General features: G+C 41.0%; 1 protein-coding gene across 1 annotated transcript in view; it reads left to right on the top strand.

Moving 5' to 3' along the window:
* Nucleotides 1-18,756, top strand: part of LOC145414995 (protein MON2 homolog) — a 570,120-nt gene that overhangs the window by 384,730 nt on the left and 166,634 nt on the right. Inside the window, exons 24-25 of the mRNA XM_080284414.1 lie at nt 5,112-5,277; nt 12,734-12,868. Coding sequence (XP_080140540.1) covers nt 5,112-5,277; nt 12,734-12,868 — 301 coding nt within the window. The remainder of the gene's footprint in view (nt 1-5,111; nt 5,278-12,733; nt 12,869-18,756) is intronic.

Genomic DNA, 18,756 nt, shown 5'->3' with positions numbered 1-18,756 from the left:
CCCTCCCCCCACACCACCAGGCTCTCCCCCCACACCACCAGGCCCTTTCCCCACACTACCAGGTATAGTAGAGGCCATTGAACCGTGAGAATCCAACACAATGGAGCTAGCACGCTCGTACACAATGGCGGGAATGGGTGGACAGAGTGTTGACATGACGTCATTCAAGATGGCGGTGGGTTGCGGGCGGGCAGTGCAGGAAATTCAAAGTTCAAAATATTGTCCCAAACCCAAAATTTGTGCGCGAAAATCACTTTTTTTCAAGCGAAAGTGGAAGTTAGGGAATATTTGGTGCATGCCGCGAAAGTGGATTCCGCGAATCCTGCTGTAGTGAAAGTTGGTGCACTACTGTATATATATATACTGTATATCTATATCTATCTATCTATCTATCTATATATATATATATAAATATATATATATATATATATATGTATATATATATATATATTTTTATACACACACGCACACAGTATTTCCTCATTTTTCGTGGGTTTGATGTTCTGCCAAAACCTCGCGAAATGTGAAACGTCGAAGTGTGAATTTAAGAATCAATGGGAAAAATAGAGGAGACTTCTGGTGGGACACCTACCCTATCAGATAGTACTATCCTACCCAAAATTAAATGAAGAATGTTTACTAGTGCTAAAACAGCATATCACAATAAACATGTACTTGAAAAGACATTAAAACTGTTATAATGAGCTGCAGCACCAAAAATCCTTACCAGAAATAAAGTGAAGACTGGCTTGAGTGCCAGGTGAAGGTATGTTGAGGGTGGATGGGCTAGTTACTAGGGGACGTGGGCCGGTGTATCAGTAGTCGCAAGATGGCCGCCAACAAATGAGCATCGCACCGCATCGTCTGCTGGGTGTCGGCTGCCGGCTGGGAGCGTCAAAGTGCGGGGAAACTCGTGAAGTGTGAAACAACTCGGAAACTTTTTTCTTGTGCGCAAAACGATGCGTTGAAGTAAAATGCGTTGAAGTATGAGTGAATACTGTATATAAATATGTATATCTATTTATCTATCTATCTATCGCCAGATGCCTCAATCCCGTTCAGGGTGGCCACAAACAAATCGCCTCCACGTCGCCCTGTCCTCCGCCATTTCACTGCCCTGCTCCCAACTCACAGCGCCGTCTCTCATGTACCTCTCCATCTCATCCTCGGCCTCCCCCTCCCTCTTCCCCCCCCCACCTCACTCACATACACTTTCTTCGTCAGTCTTTCACCCTCCATCCTCTCCACATGGCCAAACCACCTCAGTGTATTTCTCATAACGCTTCCTATCACATCCACATCCACACCACAATGCTCCTTTATATCCTCATTTGTCAGCCTGTCTCTCCATGTGACTCCACAGGCTCCTCTTAAATAACTCATTTCCACTGCTGTCACTCTTGACTTGTGTCCTTCCAACAACGTCCAAGCTTCACTTCCGTACATTAGAGTTGGTATCACAATACTGTCATGTAGTAACTTTTTCACTTCCATGCTCACTTCCCTGTTTCTTATCACTGCTTCCAAAGAACCAGCAACCTTTCTTCCCTGCTGTACCCTTTCAAGCACTTCACCCTTCAAACCTCCATCCTTACTCATCACACTACCCAAGTACTTAAACGTACTCACATTTTCCAATTCCTCACCATCCAACCTCACTGTACATTCACTGACTTCACCTCTTTCAAAGACCATCACATATATACTGTGTATATATATACAGTCAACCCTTGGCTATCACAGGTTTTGCTGTCGCATTTCATGGCTATCACGGACAGGTGAAATGCAACACGATTACCTTTATCGCGACCTCAAATACTGCTATCGCGGACGATGGTTGGCCAGAAACATTCAAATCGCACGGGCTCCGCCCATGCGTATACTCGCGCCTTGATTGGCGCGACGTCACAGGCTACCCGAGCGCTGATTGGCCCAAGACATGGTTACAGCTACCCATCCTTCCCGCCAAGGTTCAGAGAGAGTCAGCGTTACCAGTCGACAGCAGCTATAGCCGTGAAGACCTATTGTTCAACCACAATGGCCACCAATACCCCATCCAACCCTCCTACCATTGGTGCACGTAACGCGGCTAACCCAGGACGGCAAGTGAGGAAGAGGAAGAACCTGCCTTATGCTCAGGGTCCCTTCCAGTCTCCTGATGAAGCTGATCAATTCCTAGATGAGATAGAATGTCGGAGGGGTGGCCAGTAATACTCCACCCCAGCCTCGGAACCCCTTCAACCCACCCAAGCCCCTCATCCTCTCCAAAAATGTTAAGTAAAATGGCTTATTATAGTTAATTCTGTTTTATTTATAACCTTTATGTACTGTACTGTTGTTAATTTGCAGCATTGGTTTGTAATCCCAGGTATTTTAGTGAAGGAGATGTGAAAATAGGGTAAGGTTGGGGTAAAGTTGGAGGTCGGGGAACCAATTAGAATTTTTCCCATTAGTTCTTAAGTATGGCTATCGCGATTTTGGCTATGGCGGGTCGCCTAGGGTACCAATTACTCGTGATAGCCAAGGGTTGACTCTATATATATATATATATATATATATATATATATATATATATGCGGTATTTTGATCATCCATATATTTATGCTATTTTGAGGATTTATGTATTTAAGGCCCCAGGAATTGATGGAGTGTGTGGTGAAATGCTTAGGTATGGGGGTGAGATTGTTGTGGAGTGGATATGGAAGTTGTGTAGATTGGCTTGGGAAGAGGGAAGGGTTCCAGAGGACTGGAAATCAGGTATAATTGTTCCTCTGTACAAAGGAAAAGGGGAGAGAGAAGTATGTGGTAACCATAGGGGTATTTGCCTTCTTAGTGTGACTGGTAAAATATGTGGTAGAATACTCATTGATAGGGTTAGGCATATGACAGAGGAGCTAGTTGGAGAAGAACAAGGGGGATTTAGGAAGGGAAAAGGGTGTGTAGATCAGATATTTGTTCTAAGATGTTTAGTGGAGAAGTATCTAGAGAAGGGAAGGAAAGTGTATGCTGCCTTCATGGACTTGGAGAAAGCTTATGACAGAATAGATAAGCAAGGTATGTGGAAGGTATTAAGAATATATAGAGTGGAGGGGAAATTGTTGAGTGCTGTGAAGAGTATGTACGAGGGAGCTAGGGCTACGGTGCGAGTGGATGGTGAGCTGAGTGAGTTCTTTGATCTCAATGTGGGACTGAAACAGGGGTGTGTGATGTCTCCATGGCTCTTTAATATATATATGGATGGGGTTGTAAAGGAGGTGCAAGGTAGGGCAGTGGATGTGGGGCTGGCCCTAATGAATGAGGGTGAGATTTGGAAGCTTCCGGTGTTGCTATTTGCTGATGATACAATATTGTTGAGTGAAGATGAATGGGAGTTGCAAGGTTTGGTGAATGAATTTGGGACAGTGTGTAGGAGGAGGAAGCTGAAAGTTAATGTAAACAAAAGTAAAGTTTTGGTGTTTGAGAGGAATGAAGTCACAGAGTGTGCAGTGAGGTTGGATGGTGAGGATATGGAGAATGTGAGTGCATTCAAGTACTTGGGTAGTGTGATGAGTAAGGATGGAACTTTGGGGGATGAAGTACGTGAAAGGGTACAGCAGGGAAGGAAGGTTGTTGGTACACTGAAAGCAGTGATGAGAAATAGGGAGGTGAGTATGGAAGTTAAGAAGTCACTGCATGATCGTATTGTGATCCCTACCCTGACGTATGGAAGCGAGGCGTGGACCTTGCAAGAAGGGAACAAGTCAAGAGTGAGAGCAGTGGAAATGAGTTACTTGAGAGGAGCATGTGGAGTGACGTGGAGGGACAGGTTGACGAATGAAGAAGTGAAGGAACGTTGTGGGGTAGATGTGGATGTGGTTGAGAAGATTAGGAGAAATACACTGAGGTGGTTTGGACATGTGGAGAGAATGGAGAATGAAAGACTGACTAAGAGGGTTTATGTAGGTGAGGTGGAGGGAGGGAGAGGAAGGGGTAGACCGAGGATGAGGTGGAGGGATGGAGTTGAGAGGTATATGAGGGAGAGGGGGGTGAGTTGGGGGGAAGGTAGTCAAATGGTGGGTGACAGAGTGACTTGGAGGCGTTTTGTCTGCAGCCACCCTTTTCGGTATTAGGGCGTCAGGCTATAGATAGATTGATAGAATAGATGTATTTAAAACAAAATTGTTTATTTTATTTTATTTATTTTTTTTTCAAAATATTATTTCAAAAAGTAGTTATTTTAAGTTATTTGAAAGTAGAATGGCAAAAGGAAGAAAAGTATCTGGTGCAATGATGGCGTTGATAAGAAACAGTGGCTTGAGTGTTGCAGTTGCATAAGGCTTACATGAAGGAGTGTTAGTGCCAACTTTAACATATGGATGTGAGACTGTGGTGTGGCATGAAAATGAAAAGTCAAGAGTAAGAGCAGTGGAGATGGGACTGCTGAGGAATGTATGTAGAATATAGAGGGTGGATAGGATGTGAAATAATGTGATTTGTGAAAGATGTGGAGTGAGGAAGTCAGTGGACACCAGAATCGAAGAGAGTGTACTGAGATGGTATGGTCATGTGGAGAGAATGGATAACAAGAAAGCGGTGAAAAAGGTATATCTGAGCGAATTTGAAGGAGGGTGGGGGCGAGGTAGGCCAAGGAGAAAGTGGAGAAATATGGTGGATGAGTGTGTGAGGAAGAGAAATATGGAAGTTGGTGAGGCTAGGGAACTGTCAAGAAATTGAGCTGGTTGGATGAATATTGTGAGGAGAAGTGCATGATGAGCGATTTGGCACCCCATTTTAACGTGGCAGTGTCCGGATTGACTCTGTCGGATACGGTAATGTGAAGCAACAAAACGTGGTGAATGTTTTTGGCATATCCGATAGAGCCAGAATTCCACGGGCTTGAATGATGAGCGAATGGAAGCATGGCCTGTTGGACTGGAAATTTGGCTGTCTGGACATTGCTATTCCTCACCCTGTTCGAGGGTGGGAAAGGAGGTCCAGATGATGGTGATGATGATGATAATAATGGTATTTCAAAAAAATATAATAACATTTTGCATAACCTAGGAGGACACTGTACTGTAATGCTCTGTCAACAGAAGATATCACAGATGTAATTTGTTTCTTACATATAGATTTGTGGTTAGTGACTTCGAGCGACTGTGGTGGGTGTTGTCTGGCTGTGTGTCAGTGCCAGTTCAGGGGGATTCTTCACCTTTCATCCTTCCGTCGTTCACTGAGGTTGTGCTCACTCCACTTCAAGAGGGGGTCCTCCAAGCCCTTTCTGCTGTTGAGAAGGAGGTAGGTGGTACTCTGTGTCTTGGTGTGTGTGTATATTTTCCTAGTTGTGATGTACATGAAATGAGTTATGCTCGTGGGGTCCTGTCTCAGTTTCAAAATAGATCAAATTTTGCTTTTAGCTCGTCTAAGTTTTTAGACTGGATGATCTCTTTGTCCAGGCTATTCCACAGATCTGTATGGAAAACTATATTTCTTTATATCTGTATGAAAAACTATATTTATATCTATCACACAACTTGGCTCTTTCAGTTTCGTTGCGTGTCCTCTTGTTACTCTCCCATCCCATACAGATCTGTTATCTCAATTTTATCTACTCCCATCATGGCCCTGAACACTATAATCATGTTGCCCCTCTCTTTCCTTTCTTCTAAGGAAGGCAGATCTATCTTTTCCATCCTCTCTCTGTGCGACAGATCTGCCAGGCTAGGGACCATCTTGTTTGCTTTTCTTTGTATTCCCTCAATCTTATTTATATCTTTCTTCTTGTGTGGGGACCACGCTACTGCTGCATATTCCAACCTGGGGCGGATCATGGCCACTATTAATTTTTTCATAATCTCCTCATCCATGTAATGAAATGCTACTCTCATGTTAGTCAAGAGTTTATACGTCTCTCTATCTGTAATCTTGTTAATGTGTTTTTCACGTGACAAATCATCCTGGACCAGCACTCCCAAGTCCTTCACTTCTTTCAGTTTTGTGATTTGTTCATTACCCATCAAATAATTCAGTGATGGTCTCTTTTTATATTCACCCGTTTCCAATATTTTACATGTTTTTGCGTTGAATTTCATTTCCACATCCGGCTTCAGTCATGAATCCTATCCAGGTCCTCCTGCAGCATTTTACAGTCTTCTTCAACTTCTACCTTCCTCATGATCTTCGCATTATCAGCAAGCAGACTTGCATAACTGTTCATTCCATCTGTCATATCGTTTACTTAAATCAGGAACATTATGGGTGTCCTATCGAGGTCCTCCTGCAGCATTTTACAGTCTTCTCCAGCTTCTGCTCTCCTCATGAGCTTTGCATCTTTAGCAAAAAAAACTTGCATAACTGTTCATTCCATATATACCATATCGTTTATGTAAATCAGGAACATTATGGGTGCTAACGTCCAGCTTTGTGGGACTCCACTTGTTACTTTCCTCCATCCAGACATCTTGTCTTTTATTACTGTCCTCATTTGTCTTTCTCTCAAGAAGTCTCTCATCCACTCTAAGAGGTTCCCCTTCAGTCCTGTGTGTTCCAGTTCCACATTAGTCAATTTGGGGGTACCTTGTCAAAGGCTCTCTCCAAATCTAAATACACACAATCCACCCAACTGTCTCTGCTGTAGCACGTCTATTGCCCTTGAGTAGAAGCTCAACAAGTTGGAAACACATGACCTTCCTCTTCTGAATCCAAACTGACTTTCTGCCAAAATATCCACCTCCTCCAGATACTGTACTTTATCCGTTTGCTTGAGTGACTGGCTTAGTTGTTAACAAAAGCTGACCAAACCAACATTAGTGTACTCTTATATTCCTCCTTTGCTTTTGAAATTATTTGATATTATATTCATAATGATATTAATGTTACGAGTTTATGAAGCACAAAAAATGAGAATTACAGTTGGTATAACTGAAAATACATCATTAGGATGCATTTGATTCCAATTCTTGCTGTTCACTACTTCGAGGTGTGGGCAGTGCTTCACTAAACTCACCTTCTACCCCAACTGTGGTGGTGTGGGCCAATGAAAGCCAGTATTCAAGGCCAAGAGGTCCTGGCCAATGAAAGCAGCTCACATGTGGGATGATGTCATGGGTTGATGCGCCAGGCCAATGTTTATGATTAATAAACTCAGCCCAGCTCAGGTGTGTGATAACGATGAAAAATGCACCATAACTGCAGGAGTGCAGATTTTCATCTTGCAGTGAGACCATAAAATAGGCAACTTCGCACAGTTTCAAAAGTTTTTAGGACATAAAATAATGTAAAATTGCATTGTTAAAGTCCTGTTGGTGTCTGTGTGTAGCCAGGGCAAGTGACATTTGAATCCATGTAATTTCTGGGTAATACTGCAAGTGCTATTAACGTGTACCATCCCAGGCATTTTTGCAATTTTATACCCACCCAATCCCGGACCAAAAACGGAAAAAATTTTTATTGCATAAAACAATGAATGGATGAGAAATAGGGGCATGGAAGAAGTTGAGGGGTGGAAGAGAGAGTTATATGTAGAAAGAAAGAGAGAGGTGAAAAGATTAGTAAGAGAGAGTAAGAAGAAAGTGGATGAGGAATTTTGAAGGAATTTGAGTGTAAAGTGGAGGGACTGTAAGAAAATGTTCTGGAAAGAGGTGAAGAGAGTAAGACAGGGTGGAAATGAAGTTAGCAGGGAAGTGAAAGATAAAAATGGTAGATTACTAGTGAAGAAGGGAGAAAAAGTGAGCAGATGGAGAGAACACTTTAAGGAATTGTTGAACATAGAGGATGGAAGTAATGCGAGTATAAGTGGCTGGGGAATGGCTGGGAGAAGGAGGGAGGTGAGAAGACAGGAAGAAATCAGTAGGATGAAGTTGTGAAAGCAATGAAGAAAGTTAAATTGGGGAAAGCCCCAGGAATTGATGGAGTGTGTGGTGAAATGCTGAAGCATGGGGGAGTGATAGTAGTAGAATGGATGTGAAAGATGTGCAGATTGGCCTGGGAGGAAGGTAGAGTCCTGGATGATTGGAAGTCAGGTATAATTATTCCCTTGTACAAAGGAAAAGGGGAAAAAGAAGTGTGTGGTAATCATAGAGGCATTTGTCTTCTTAGTATAATAGGAAAAGTGTATGGTAGGATACTTATTGACAGAGTTAGAGAAAGAACAGATGAATTAGTTGGAGAAGAACAGGGAGGCTTTAGGAAGGGAAGAGGTTGTGTAGATCAGATATTCATTCTTAGATCTTTAATGGAAAAGTTTCTAGAGAAGGGAAAAAAGTTGTATTCGGCTTTCATGGATTTGGAGAAAGCATATGACAGGGTGGATAGACAAGGATTGTGGAAAGTATTAAGAATATATGGAGTGGATGGGAAGTTGTTGAATGCTGTGAAGAGTATGTATGATGGTGCTAAGGCTGCAGTGCGTGTGGATGGTGAACTGAGTGAATTGAAGGTTGGGTTGAAACAGGGATGTGTCATGTCTCCATGGTTGTTCAATCTGCACATGGATGGGGTAATAAAAGAGGTACAAGGTAGGGTAGTGGATGTTGGAGTGGCCCTGGTGAGAGAGGGTAGTGTTTGGACACTCCCTGTCCTATTGTTTGCAGATGAAACTGTGTTGTTGAGTGAAGATGAAGGGGAACTGCAAGGCTTGGTGGATTAGTTTGGGAGAGTGTGTAAGAAAGGGAATCGGAAGGTGAATGTAGGGAAGAGTAAAGTGATGGTCTTTGAGAGAGGTGAAGTCAGTGAATGTACAGTGAGGTTGGATGGTGAGGAATTGGAAAATGTGAGTACGTTTAATTATTTGGGTAGTGTGATGAGTTGGGATGGAAGTATGAAGGGTGAAGTGCATGAAGGGGTACACCAAGGAAGAACGGTTGCTGGTTCTTTGAAAGCAGTGATAAGAAACAGGGAAGTGAGCATGGAAGTGAAAAAGTTACTACATGACAGTATTGTGATACCAACTCTAACGTATGGAAGTGAAGCTTGGACGTTGTTGGAAGGACACAAGTCAAGAGTGAGAGCAGTGGAAATGAGTTATTTAAGAAGAGCCTGTGGAGTGACATGGAGAGACAGACTGACAAATGAGGATATGAAGGAGTGTTGTGGTGTGGATGTGATAGGAAGCGTTAGGAGTAACACACTGAGGTGGTTTGGCCATGTGGAGAGGATGGAAGGTGAGAGACTGACGAAGAGAGTGTATGTGAGTGAGGTGGAGGGGGGGAGAGGGAAGGGGAGGCTGAGGATGAGATGCAGGGATGGAGTGGAGAGGTATATGAGAGAGGAGGAGGTGTGAGTTGGGAGCAGGGCAGTGAAATGGCAGGGGACAGGGCGACATAGAGGCGATTTGTTTGTGGCCACCCTGTACGGGATTGAGGCATCTGGCAATAGATAGATAGATAGATTTTGGAAAGAGGTGTGGTAATGTAGAAGTGACAGCGGAGAGAGATGTGAAAGTGTGAAGGATGTAAGTGGTAGATTATTAACCCATAGGGATGAAGTACGGACCAGATGGAAGGAATGCTTTGAAAGCCTGATGAATGGGAATAGAGAGAGCAGAGTGGCTTTAAACATTGATTGTTTTTTGGATGTGAAGAGAAGGAATGCAGTGCCAGGAGACGTGGCACTCGCTCAGGTGAAGAGTGCTGTTAAACGGTTGAAAAATGGGAAAGCAGCTGGGGTTCATGAGGTGTATGCAGAGATGATTAAGTGTAGTGGAAAGAGTGGAATAAAGTGCTCGTTGGAGAAATGTAAGGAGGCATGGATGAATGAAACTGTGCCAGCAGAGTGGAAAAAGGCTGTGATTGTACCCCTGTACAAAAATAAAGGTGTGTTAAGTGAGTGAGATAAATCGTGGCATATATTTATTGAGTGTTGTAGGGAAGGTATATGGAAGAATCATTTTAGAGAAAGTAAGAGTGATATCAAGAGTCCTAGTCAGTGATAAACAGGGTGGCTTTAGTAATGGCAGAGGATGTGTGTATCAAATATTTGCAGTGAGACAGATAGTGGAGAAGGCTTGTGAGAAGGACTATAAGGTGTTCATGGCATTTATGGATATGGAAAAAGCATACTTCAAAGTAAACAGAGAAGGATTGTGGAAGGTTTTGCATAAGTACGTTGTAGATGGTAAGCTGCTAGGTACCGTCAAGAATTTTTATGATGGTAGTGAGGCATGTATAAGGATAAATGGGCATCTAAGTGAATGGTTCACGATCTGTGTTGGCGTGCCACAAGGTTGTGTGATGTCCCCGTGGTTTTTCAATATATATATGGATGGGGTGATGAGAGAAGTAAAGACATGAGTAATGGTGAGAGGGATGACGTTGGTAATGAATGGTGATGGATGGAATATCTCATATTTGTTGTATGCTGATGATGCAGTGCTACTTGCAAATACCAGACGAGAACTTGGTTGACTAGTGCAGGGTTTTGCTGATGTCTGTGAGTGTTATACGTTAGGAGTAAATGTAGAAAAGAGTAAAGTGATGGTTATTGTGAGAGAAGGTGGCTCCCAGTGAGATGTTACAGTAAATAGAGAGAGACAGGAATTGGTGAGAGTTCAAATACATGGGTACAGTGATAGAAAGAGAGGAAAACGTGCAAAAGAAGTGGAAAGTAGAGTGACATAAAGAAGGAAAGTAGCTGGTGCTATGAAGGCCTTGATAAGAAACAGAGGCTTGAGTGTTGCAGCTGCACGAGGCTTACATGAAGGAGAGTTAGTGCCAACTTTAACATATGGATGTGAGACTATGGTGTGGCATGGAAATGAAAGGTCAAGAGTGAGAACAGTTGAGATGGGACTTCTTAGGAATGTATTTGGAGCACAGATAGTGGATAGGATACAAAATAAGGTGACTCCTGAAAGATGCGGAGTGAAGAAGTCCGTGGACACCAGAGTTGAAGAAAGTGTACTGAGATGGTGTGGTCGTGTGGAGAGAATGGCTAACAATAGAGCGGTGAAAAAGTTATATCTGAGCGAATTTGAAGGAGGGAGGAGGTGCGGTAGGCCAAGGAGAAGGTGGAAGGGTATGGTGGATGAGTGTGTGAGGAAGAGAGGTTTAGAAGTCGTTGAGGCTAGGGGACTGACAAGAGATTGAGCTGGCTGGATGAATGTTGTGAGAAGAAGTGCATGATCAGGGATTTGGCATCCCTTTTTGACGTGACAGCATTCAAACTGACTATATCGAATACGTTTATGTAAAGTTACTGAATGTGGTGAAAGTTTTTGGCGTATCATATAGAGCCAGGATTCCGGGGACATGAATTGAATGAAAGTGTGGCCCATTGGATTGGGCAGACTTGGGCTATCTGGATGTTGGTACTCATCACCCTGCCCTAGAATGGGAAAGGAGGTCCTGATGATGAGACTTACAGCTTCCTCTTATAATTGATTTTATGAGTAACCCACACTGGGACCTACATAACCTTAGATCTTTATTGGTGATTATTTCATTAATAGTGGGAGCAGTCAAAGCAGTTTTTCAAAAGAATTTACCACTGTACTATTTTCACCATACTGTCTGTTGCAATACAGTTATCCTTTGGTGATCATGCATAATTTGTACAGAATTCCTATGTGGTAAGTGATAACGGATTTACATGATAATAAAAGCACAGAACCTATGGGATTTATCCTAATTGGTGCCAGGCATGTTAAATGCAATTCCCAATTTTCCCTTTTATGACAGTTTAAACCCACTAAATACATACTTACTGTATGGTAAGTGTCAGAAACACATAAGCATGGTTAGGTTAATAGAAAGTGATGAAAAGGGCACAACAAGGAAGAATCATGTGCCATAGAGAGACCTGAGATAGGCATCAGGTTAGGGGTTCTCATGGTAGGGGGTGAAGAGTTAGTGATCTTCACCACATAGAGTTAACTCCTCAAGTACAGCCCAATTTTTTTCATCCCTCAGAGCCATAAGAAACCACAGACACTCCATCATTATTGTCGGCAGAAGCCAGTTCAGGCTTACGGTAACAGTGTTTTTTAGCTGAAAAGTGCTTGGTAATGGCAGGAATGCAGATTTTAATCTTGCCGTAAAGAAAACTGCTATAGCCAGGTGTGCAATAACCAAGGGATCACTATAAAGCCATATTGAGCAAAATGTCATTGGCATCAAGACTTTCCTGTGATTGTACATTGAGAACAAACACAGTGCATCCTGATTTTCAGTTATGGCAGTATCCTCACAGCATTGCACATTTTTCCCATATAAAATGAGTGTCGTGGAGCAGAGACTTATTCTGCATTCTGTGTTTTGATTGAAACATTGTAGGTTTTGGGATGTATTTTTGTGTGCTCTTCCTAATTATATTTTTCATGTAATGAAGCCCTTTTGAACTATTATTTTTAACTGGTGTGGGGGTTGATGACAGTGAGCCTAAATGAGGTGGCACTGTTCATCCTGGGTGGAGGAGCAGTGGCATCCATCCAGGAACCAAACTTCCTTATATTTCCCTGCACCTAGCCGTGGGGAGGACCCTGGTCTGACCCTGGTAAGGCACTGTCTACCTCAATTAGACGCTGCGTTCCTATACAGTTTATATACTAAATTGTAGGACAGCTGCACAGAAACAGTTGCATACATAATGAATGATGGGTATACTCAGCCAGGAACAGAGTGGGGTTAAGCAATAAAAACAGATAAATATGAGGTCTTTCAGGTTGCTGACCTGTTTGGTGTAAATGTTATTTATTTTTGCTAGTGATGCATTGTACCTCTGCAAATTGTTAGTAAAGTTTCCTACTGTTACGCTTTAGATTACAGAGGGAGGTAGTGCATCGCGAGCCATGGTGCCACCACTGTTCACTCTTCTGCTGCAGTTTTCCTCATACAGCTGCCAGGCCCCTTCCTATGGCAATGTACTTACCAGACCTCATACAACCAAGGGCTCGGTAAGTAGTAATACCAGATACGTGTTTATTGTTTGCCTACTGGCTTGGATTTTTTTATTTCTCTGGTTGTTTTTGGCTAAAACAATATACTGTCATAATGAGGTGATGCTGGTCATAAGAAAAAAGTTCTTTTGTCCTACAAGTCATATCTGTACTTAGATCATCTCAGTATTGTGTTGCATTTATTTTCACACCAGTTGGTTTCATTGGTTAAAATGCTTTACTACTGTGTTACAGCATTCAGCAGCTTTCCGTCCACACTGTATGGCCTCTGATACTAGAGTTTTCTATCAGTGTTTATAGATAGCGAGGAATCTATCAGATTAGCAGGTTTTAGAGTAATAGACTTAATTCTTTGGTTCAAAGGATTTAGTGCCTTTTTATGACCCACCCATCTGCCTCATTACCATCTCTCAGTCATGTCCTTTCTCTGTTTTTTGCTTTGTTTTGTTTCATTTCATTTTGTTTCATGTGTAAAGGCTCCAGCATGCTTCCATGTGTCAGCTTTGGTCACCTAATGATGGCTGTCCATGCTGCTTGATCTCTGGCAGCCTCCTTGTTCAGTCTCTTATCCCAGAGATCACACTCTATGACCTCATCCCAGGTCTTTTTCAGTGTGCCTCTCACAGCCCTACTTCCAGCATTCACATTTCTCACATTCTACACCCAATTGCCATCCCCCATCCTCTCCACATGCCCAAACCATCTCAGTCTACCCCTCCTCATCACAACTCTAATACACTCCAGAGAGAGATGGTTGGGTGGATTGTGTGTATTTAGATTTGGAGAAGGCCTTTGACAAGGTACCCCATAAGAGAATAATGTGGAAACTGGAGCATATAGGAGGTCTGAAGGGGAACCTCCTGGAATGGATGAGAAACTTTTTGAGAGACAGACAAATGAGGACAGTAATAAAGGATAGAATGTCTGGATGGAGGGAAGTAACAAGTGGAGTCCCACAGGGCTCGGTGTTGACGCCAGTAATGTTCCTGATTTACATAAATGATGTGGTAAACGGAGTGAACAGTTATGCAAGTCTGTTTGCTGATGATGCAGAGATCTTAAGGAAGGTAAGGTTGAGGAGGACTGTAAAATGCTGCAGGAGGATCTGGATAGGATACACGAATGGAGCCAGATGTGGGAAATGAAATTCAATGCAAAGAAATGTAAAATATTGGAAATGGGCAAAAGTATCAAGAGGCGATCATTGAATTATTTGATGGGTAATGAACCAGTCACAAAAGCGAGAGAAGAGAAAGATTTGGGTGTGCTGGTCCAGGACAGTTTGTCACCTGAAAAACACATTAACAAGACAGTTAGAGAGATGTATAAACTCCTGACTAATATAAAAGTAGCTTTTCATTATATGGTTGAGGAGATGATGAAGAAATTGATAGTGACCATGATTTGTCCCAGGTTAGAGTATGCAGCAGTAGTGAGGTCCCCACACAAAAAGAAAGATATAAACAAGATTGAGAGAGTACAAAGAACAGCAACCAAAATGGTCCCCAGTCTGGCTGATCTGTCGTACAGAGAGAGGCTGGAAAAGCTGGATTTGCCTTCCTTAGAAGAAAGGAGAAAGAGAGGCGACATGATTGCAGTGTTCAGGACCATGTTGAGAGTAGATAGAATTGACAGAGAAGATCTGTTTTTATGAGATAAGAAAGTAACCAGAGGACACAGAATGAAATTGAAGAAGCCAAGCTGCTTGATAGGTATCAAGAAATATAGTTTTCCTTATAGATGTATAGACCTGTGGAATAGCCTGGACAAAGAGATCGTCCAGTCTGAAAACTTAAACGAGTTTAAAGCAAAATTTGACTTATTGAGAAACAGAAATGGGACCCCACAAGCATAGCTCATTTCCTGTATATCACAATTAGGTAAATACAATGAGGTAAATACACACACACGAGGCATCAGAGAGTTAACACGTTTTATCATTTCTCCGAGCTGACTATTCTTGGATACAACTGTCTATACCTAAATAGTATATTTATATGAGTCAGGATCTGTACAGGGTTTATCTAAATGGTATTATAAAACATTAGAACAAGTTTAAGCAAAGTGTTGCCCAAATAACAGAACATAACTGGTTAGTGCAGGAATGTGTTGATCAAGTCACAGCTGTTTCGACTACGGCTTCACAGGCGAGTAAGATGCACAGTTGTAAGTAAAAACTTTTCTTTCTTATTATTAATTCAAAAGAACCATCATATTAAGTGAAGTGAATATGGAAGGAGCTGAGAAGAGGAAAAAGGTTAGAAAACAGGATGATTTCTACCAGGAACTGGTCAAAATGGAATCATTCAACAAATTAGTAGATAGGATGAACAGATTAGAGAGGGCATTTCAGAGTGAAGTGGATGGAATAAAGAAGCAACTGCACATGCAGAAGGAGGAATATGATAAATTAGGAAAGGAATTGAACAGGAAAGACACAACAATAGACGAGCTGACAGCTGAGCTAGGTTCACTTAAAAGGAAGATCAGTGAAATGGCAGGTACGGTTGTCAGCCATGAGAGTATTATGGAGGAATTCAAAAATGATACAGAGACAGTTAGGCAAGCAAGTAGTCTAGTAGATCAAAATAATGATACTGAAGAGACGAGAACCCAGGAGAATGAAGTGATGCAAACATATAAGATTATGTAGAAACTATGTATGCTGAAATGGTGACAGTTAGGAAAGACTTAGAATCAAGAATCAAAGAAAAAAAATGCTAGAAAGGAAATGAAAAAAATAGTCCAAAACAACCCAAAATTGGTCAGATATTCAGCAGATATCAATATCTATAGTAATCACTGGTATAGAGGAGGAAGAAACAAAAAACAAAATTTCAAGAGACAAAAGGAAGATGGCAAATATAATGAGCATAATGAAGGAAGTATCGGAGGAAATCTGTAATAAAGACATGGAGGAACACAAAAGGCTAGGGAGATATGAGAGAAATAAGTCAAGGCCTCTGAAAGTAACATTCCAGAGTGTGAACACTGGAGACAGTACTAAAAAATGAAAACAAACTCACAGAAAAAGAGGATTTTTTTTTTTAATTATGGATAAGACGATGCCTAACTCAAGAGAAATTGGGAATACTAAAAGAGAAGGGGAAGGAGGTAAAAACAAAAAATGAGGGAAGGTCAGAAGAAGAGATGAGTACTTTTTTTTTTACAAAGTTATTGGACTGCAGGTAAGAAAGTGGTACATAATCAACAGGGAACAGAAAGGAGGAAGGTAGTAGACTCAAGTAATGGCAAGTATGTAAACAAGATGGTTAGGTTGTAGTTGGAATGGTGTCTGAATTACTAGAGATAGAAGACTATATCAGAGAAAAGGAACCACGCATTATCTGCCTAACTGAAACAAAATTAACCCCAAAGAAATCAAACAATACCCTAAAATTAGAGAAATACAATATATGGAGAAGAGACAGATATTTAAGAAAGGGAGGAAGAACTATAATCTTAACACAGAAAAATTTGCAGGCCAAAGAAATAAAACTAGATATACCCTAACAAGTAGAACTTATTGCACTGGAAATTAACACATATGAAGGAAACTTAATTGTGGCAAATTTATACATGCCACCTAAAACAAACACCTGGGAAAGAGGCAAATATAAAGACCTGCCAGAAGGTACAATTCAGACTTTAAGAACATTATTACATAGAATGGAAGACAAATCTGAAAGAATTGTATTAACTGGAGACTTCAGTTCAAATATAAATTGGAATACGCTAGATGTAAAAGCCATGGGGTCATAGGATCTTAGATCTTGTGCAGGAGTTCTTCCTAACACAGCACGTAAAGGAAAACACCAGAAAAAGAGGACTTGATGATCCATCTGTAGTAGATCTTATATTTACCAGGCAAGAAAATGAAATTGACAGTACAATATATCATCCCCCATTCGGCAAAAGCGACCACGTTGTATTAAATTGTGCCTTCTGGATTGCATATGACGTTACCAGCTATGAGAGTTACAAAGAGTCTAAATTACAAAAAGGGCAATTATCATGACCTGAAGAAGTACTTCTTAGAAATAGATTGGGAAAAGGAATATAGAGGACAAGACATTTAAATATTATATAGAGAAAATTCTGTGCTCTTTATGAAACAGGAGTTCAAAATTACATTCCACTGCACAAAGGAACAGAAATGAAAATAAAGAAATGGTTTAATACAGAGCGTAAAAAAAAGAAAAAAAAAAGAGAGACCTGCTGTGGAATAGATACAGAAGACACAGTAGTGATAGCGCATATCATAACTATAAACAGGCAAGAAATGATTTTACAAAGATAAGGAGGGATGCTCAGAGACAGTTTGAGGAGGACATTGTAAATAAAAGTAGTGATCAACCTAAGCTTTTTTACTGCTACATCTCAAGTAAAACCAAAGTTAAAGATAAAAATACAGTCCATTACAGATGAGGGGATCATCTATACACAAGAGAAAGATATATGTGAAGCACTAAACAAAAACTTTGAATCAGTCTTTACAAAACAAAGAAATTTTGAGAGAGATGATATGGAATATGCATGCCCACACATATTACCAGATATACAAATATCAGAAAAAGATGTACAGAAAGAGTTACATAAATTGGACAAAGGAAAAGCAAATGGTCCTGACGGAATTTCAGGTTGGGTGCAACATGATTGTGCAGAGGAGCTAAGGAAACCATTGTATTTAATATATAAGGAATCCTTAGGTCAAGGTAAACTACCTGACATTTGGAAGAAAGCAAACATTGTTCCCCTATTCAAGAAAGGGAATAGACAAGATCCATTCAACTACCAACCAGTATCACTGACCAGTTTTGTAAGTAAGATACTAGAAAAACTGATAAGGGAAGTCAGAGTCCTGACGAGTTTGCTTCTTTAGCAGATGACAGGCTCCGCATCGGGTAAACAGACGAGCCCTGGGTAAATTCCAACACTGACAAAATGGAGATTCTAAACTGTAAGTAGAAAGTATATTCTATACGATGGTGCACTTTCAAGATGTGCAGCTAGGTAGGAGGAAGGGAAATAGTAAAAAAAACAAAATGATGACTACACAGACCTGCTGGAACTGGTTACATTTAATCCATTAGCAGAGGATGTGAACAAATTGGAAGAAACTTTCAAACTGGAATTGCATGAAATAAGGAAGGAACTGTACCAGCAGAAGAAAAATATGAGGGACTGGTAAAGGAATTAAAACAGAAAAGATACAAAAATAGGTGAGCTACATTCTGAGGTAGACATTCTGACGAAGAAAATGAATGAAATGGTAAATACAGTGGTCACCCATGAAAGAGTTTTGAAGGAGTACAGTAATGATTAAGACATAATTAGACAAGTACTTAATCTAACAGAAGAAAGTAGCAACATTGATGAGAAGATAACCCAGGCAAATGAAGTGATGAGAAACTGCACAGAGGAAGTACAAAATACATGAGCAGAAGTAGCCAAAACAAGTCAAGATCTAAAAAACAAGGCTGAAGCAAAAGACATGATGAACGAGGTGAAAGACATCATAAGGAAGGACCCAAGGCTGATAAAGGAAATAGCAGAGATTAACAGATCTATAGTCATCACTGGTTAAGGTGAAGAAGAAATAAAGAATAAAATTACCAAAGTTAACAAGGAGATGGTAAATATAATGAACATATTGAAAGTAGTATTAGACAAAATCTATGAGAAAAATGCAGAGGAATTTAAGAGATTAGGGAAGGATGAGAGAAACAAGTCAAGGCCTCTGAAAGTAACCTTCCAGAGTGTGAACACTGTAGAAGAGGTATTAAAAAATGTTAACAAATGTAAGGAATCAGAGGAGTACAAACAAATGTGGATGAAAAGGTGCCCAAACTCAAGAGGAATGGGGATTACTAAAGGAAAAGAGG

Source organism: Coenobita brevimanus, chromosome 101, assembly GCF_032717465.1.
Source record: "Coenobita brevimanus isolate Jiangsu-jjx chromosome 101, ASM3271746v2, whole genome shotgun sequence".
Classification (NCBI taxonomy): domain Eukaryota; kingdom Metazoa; phylum Arthropoda; class Malacostraca; order Decapoda; family Coenobitidae; genus Coenobita; species Coenobita brevimanus.
Note: the sequence above shows the minus strand (reverse complement) of the source record. Positions and strands in the feature narration are given on the sequence as shown.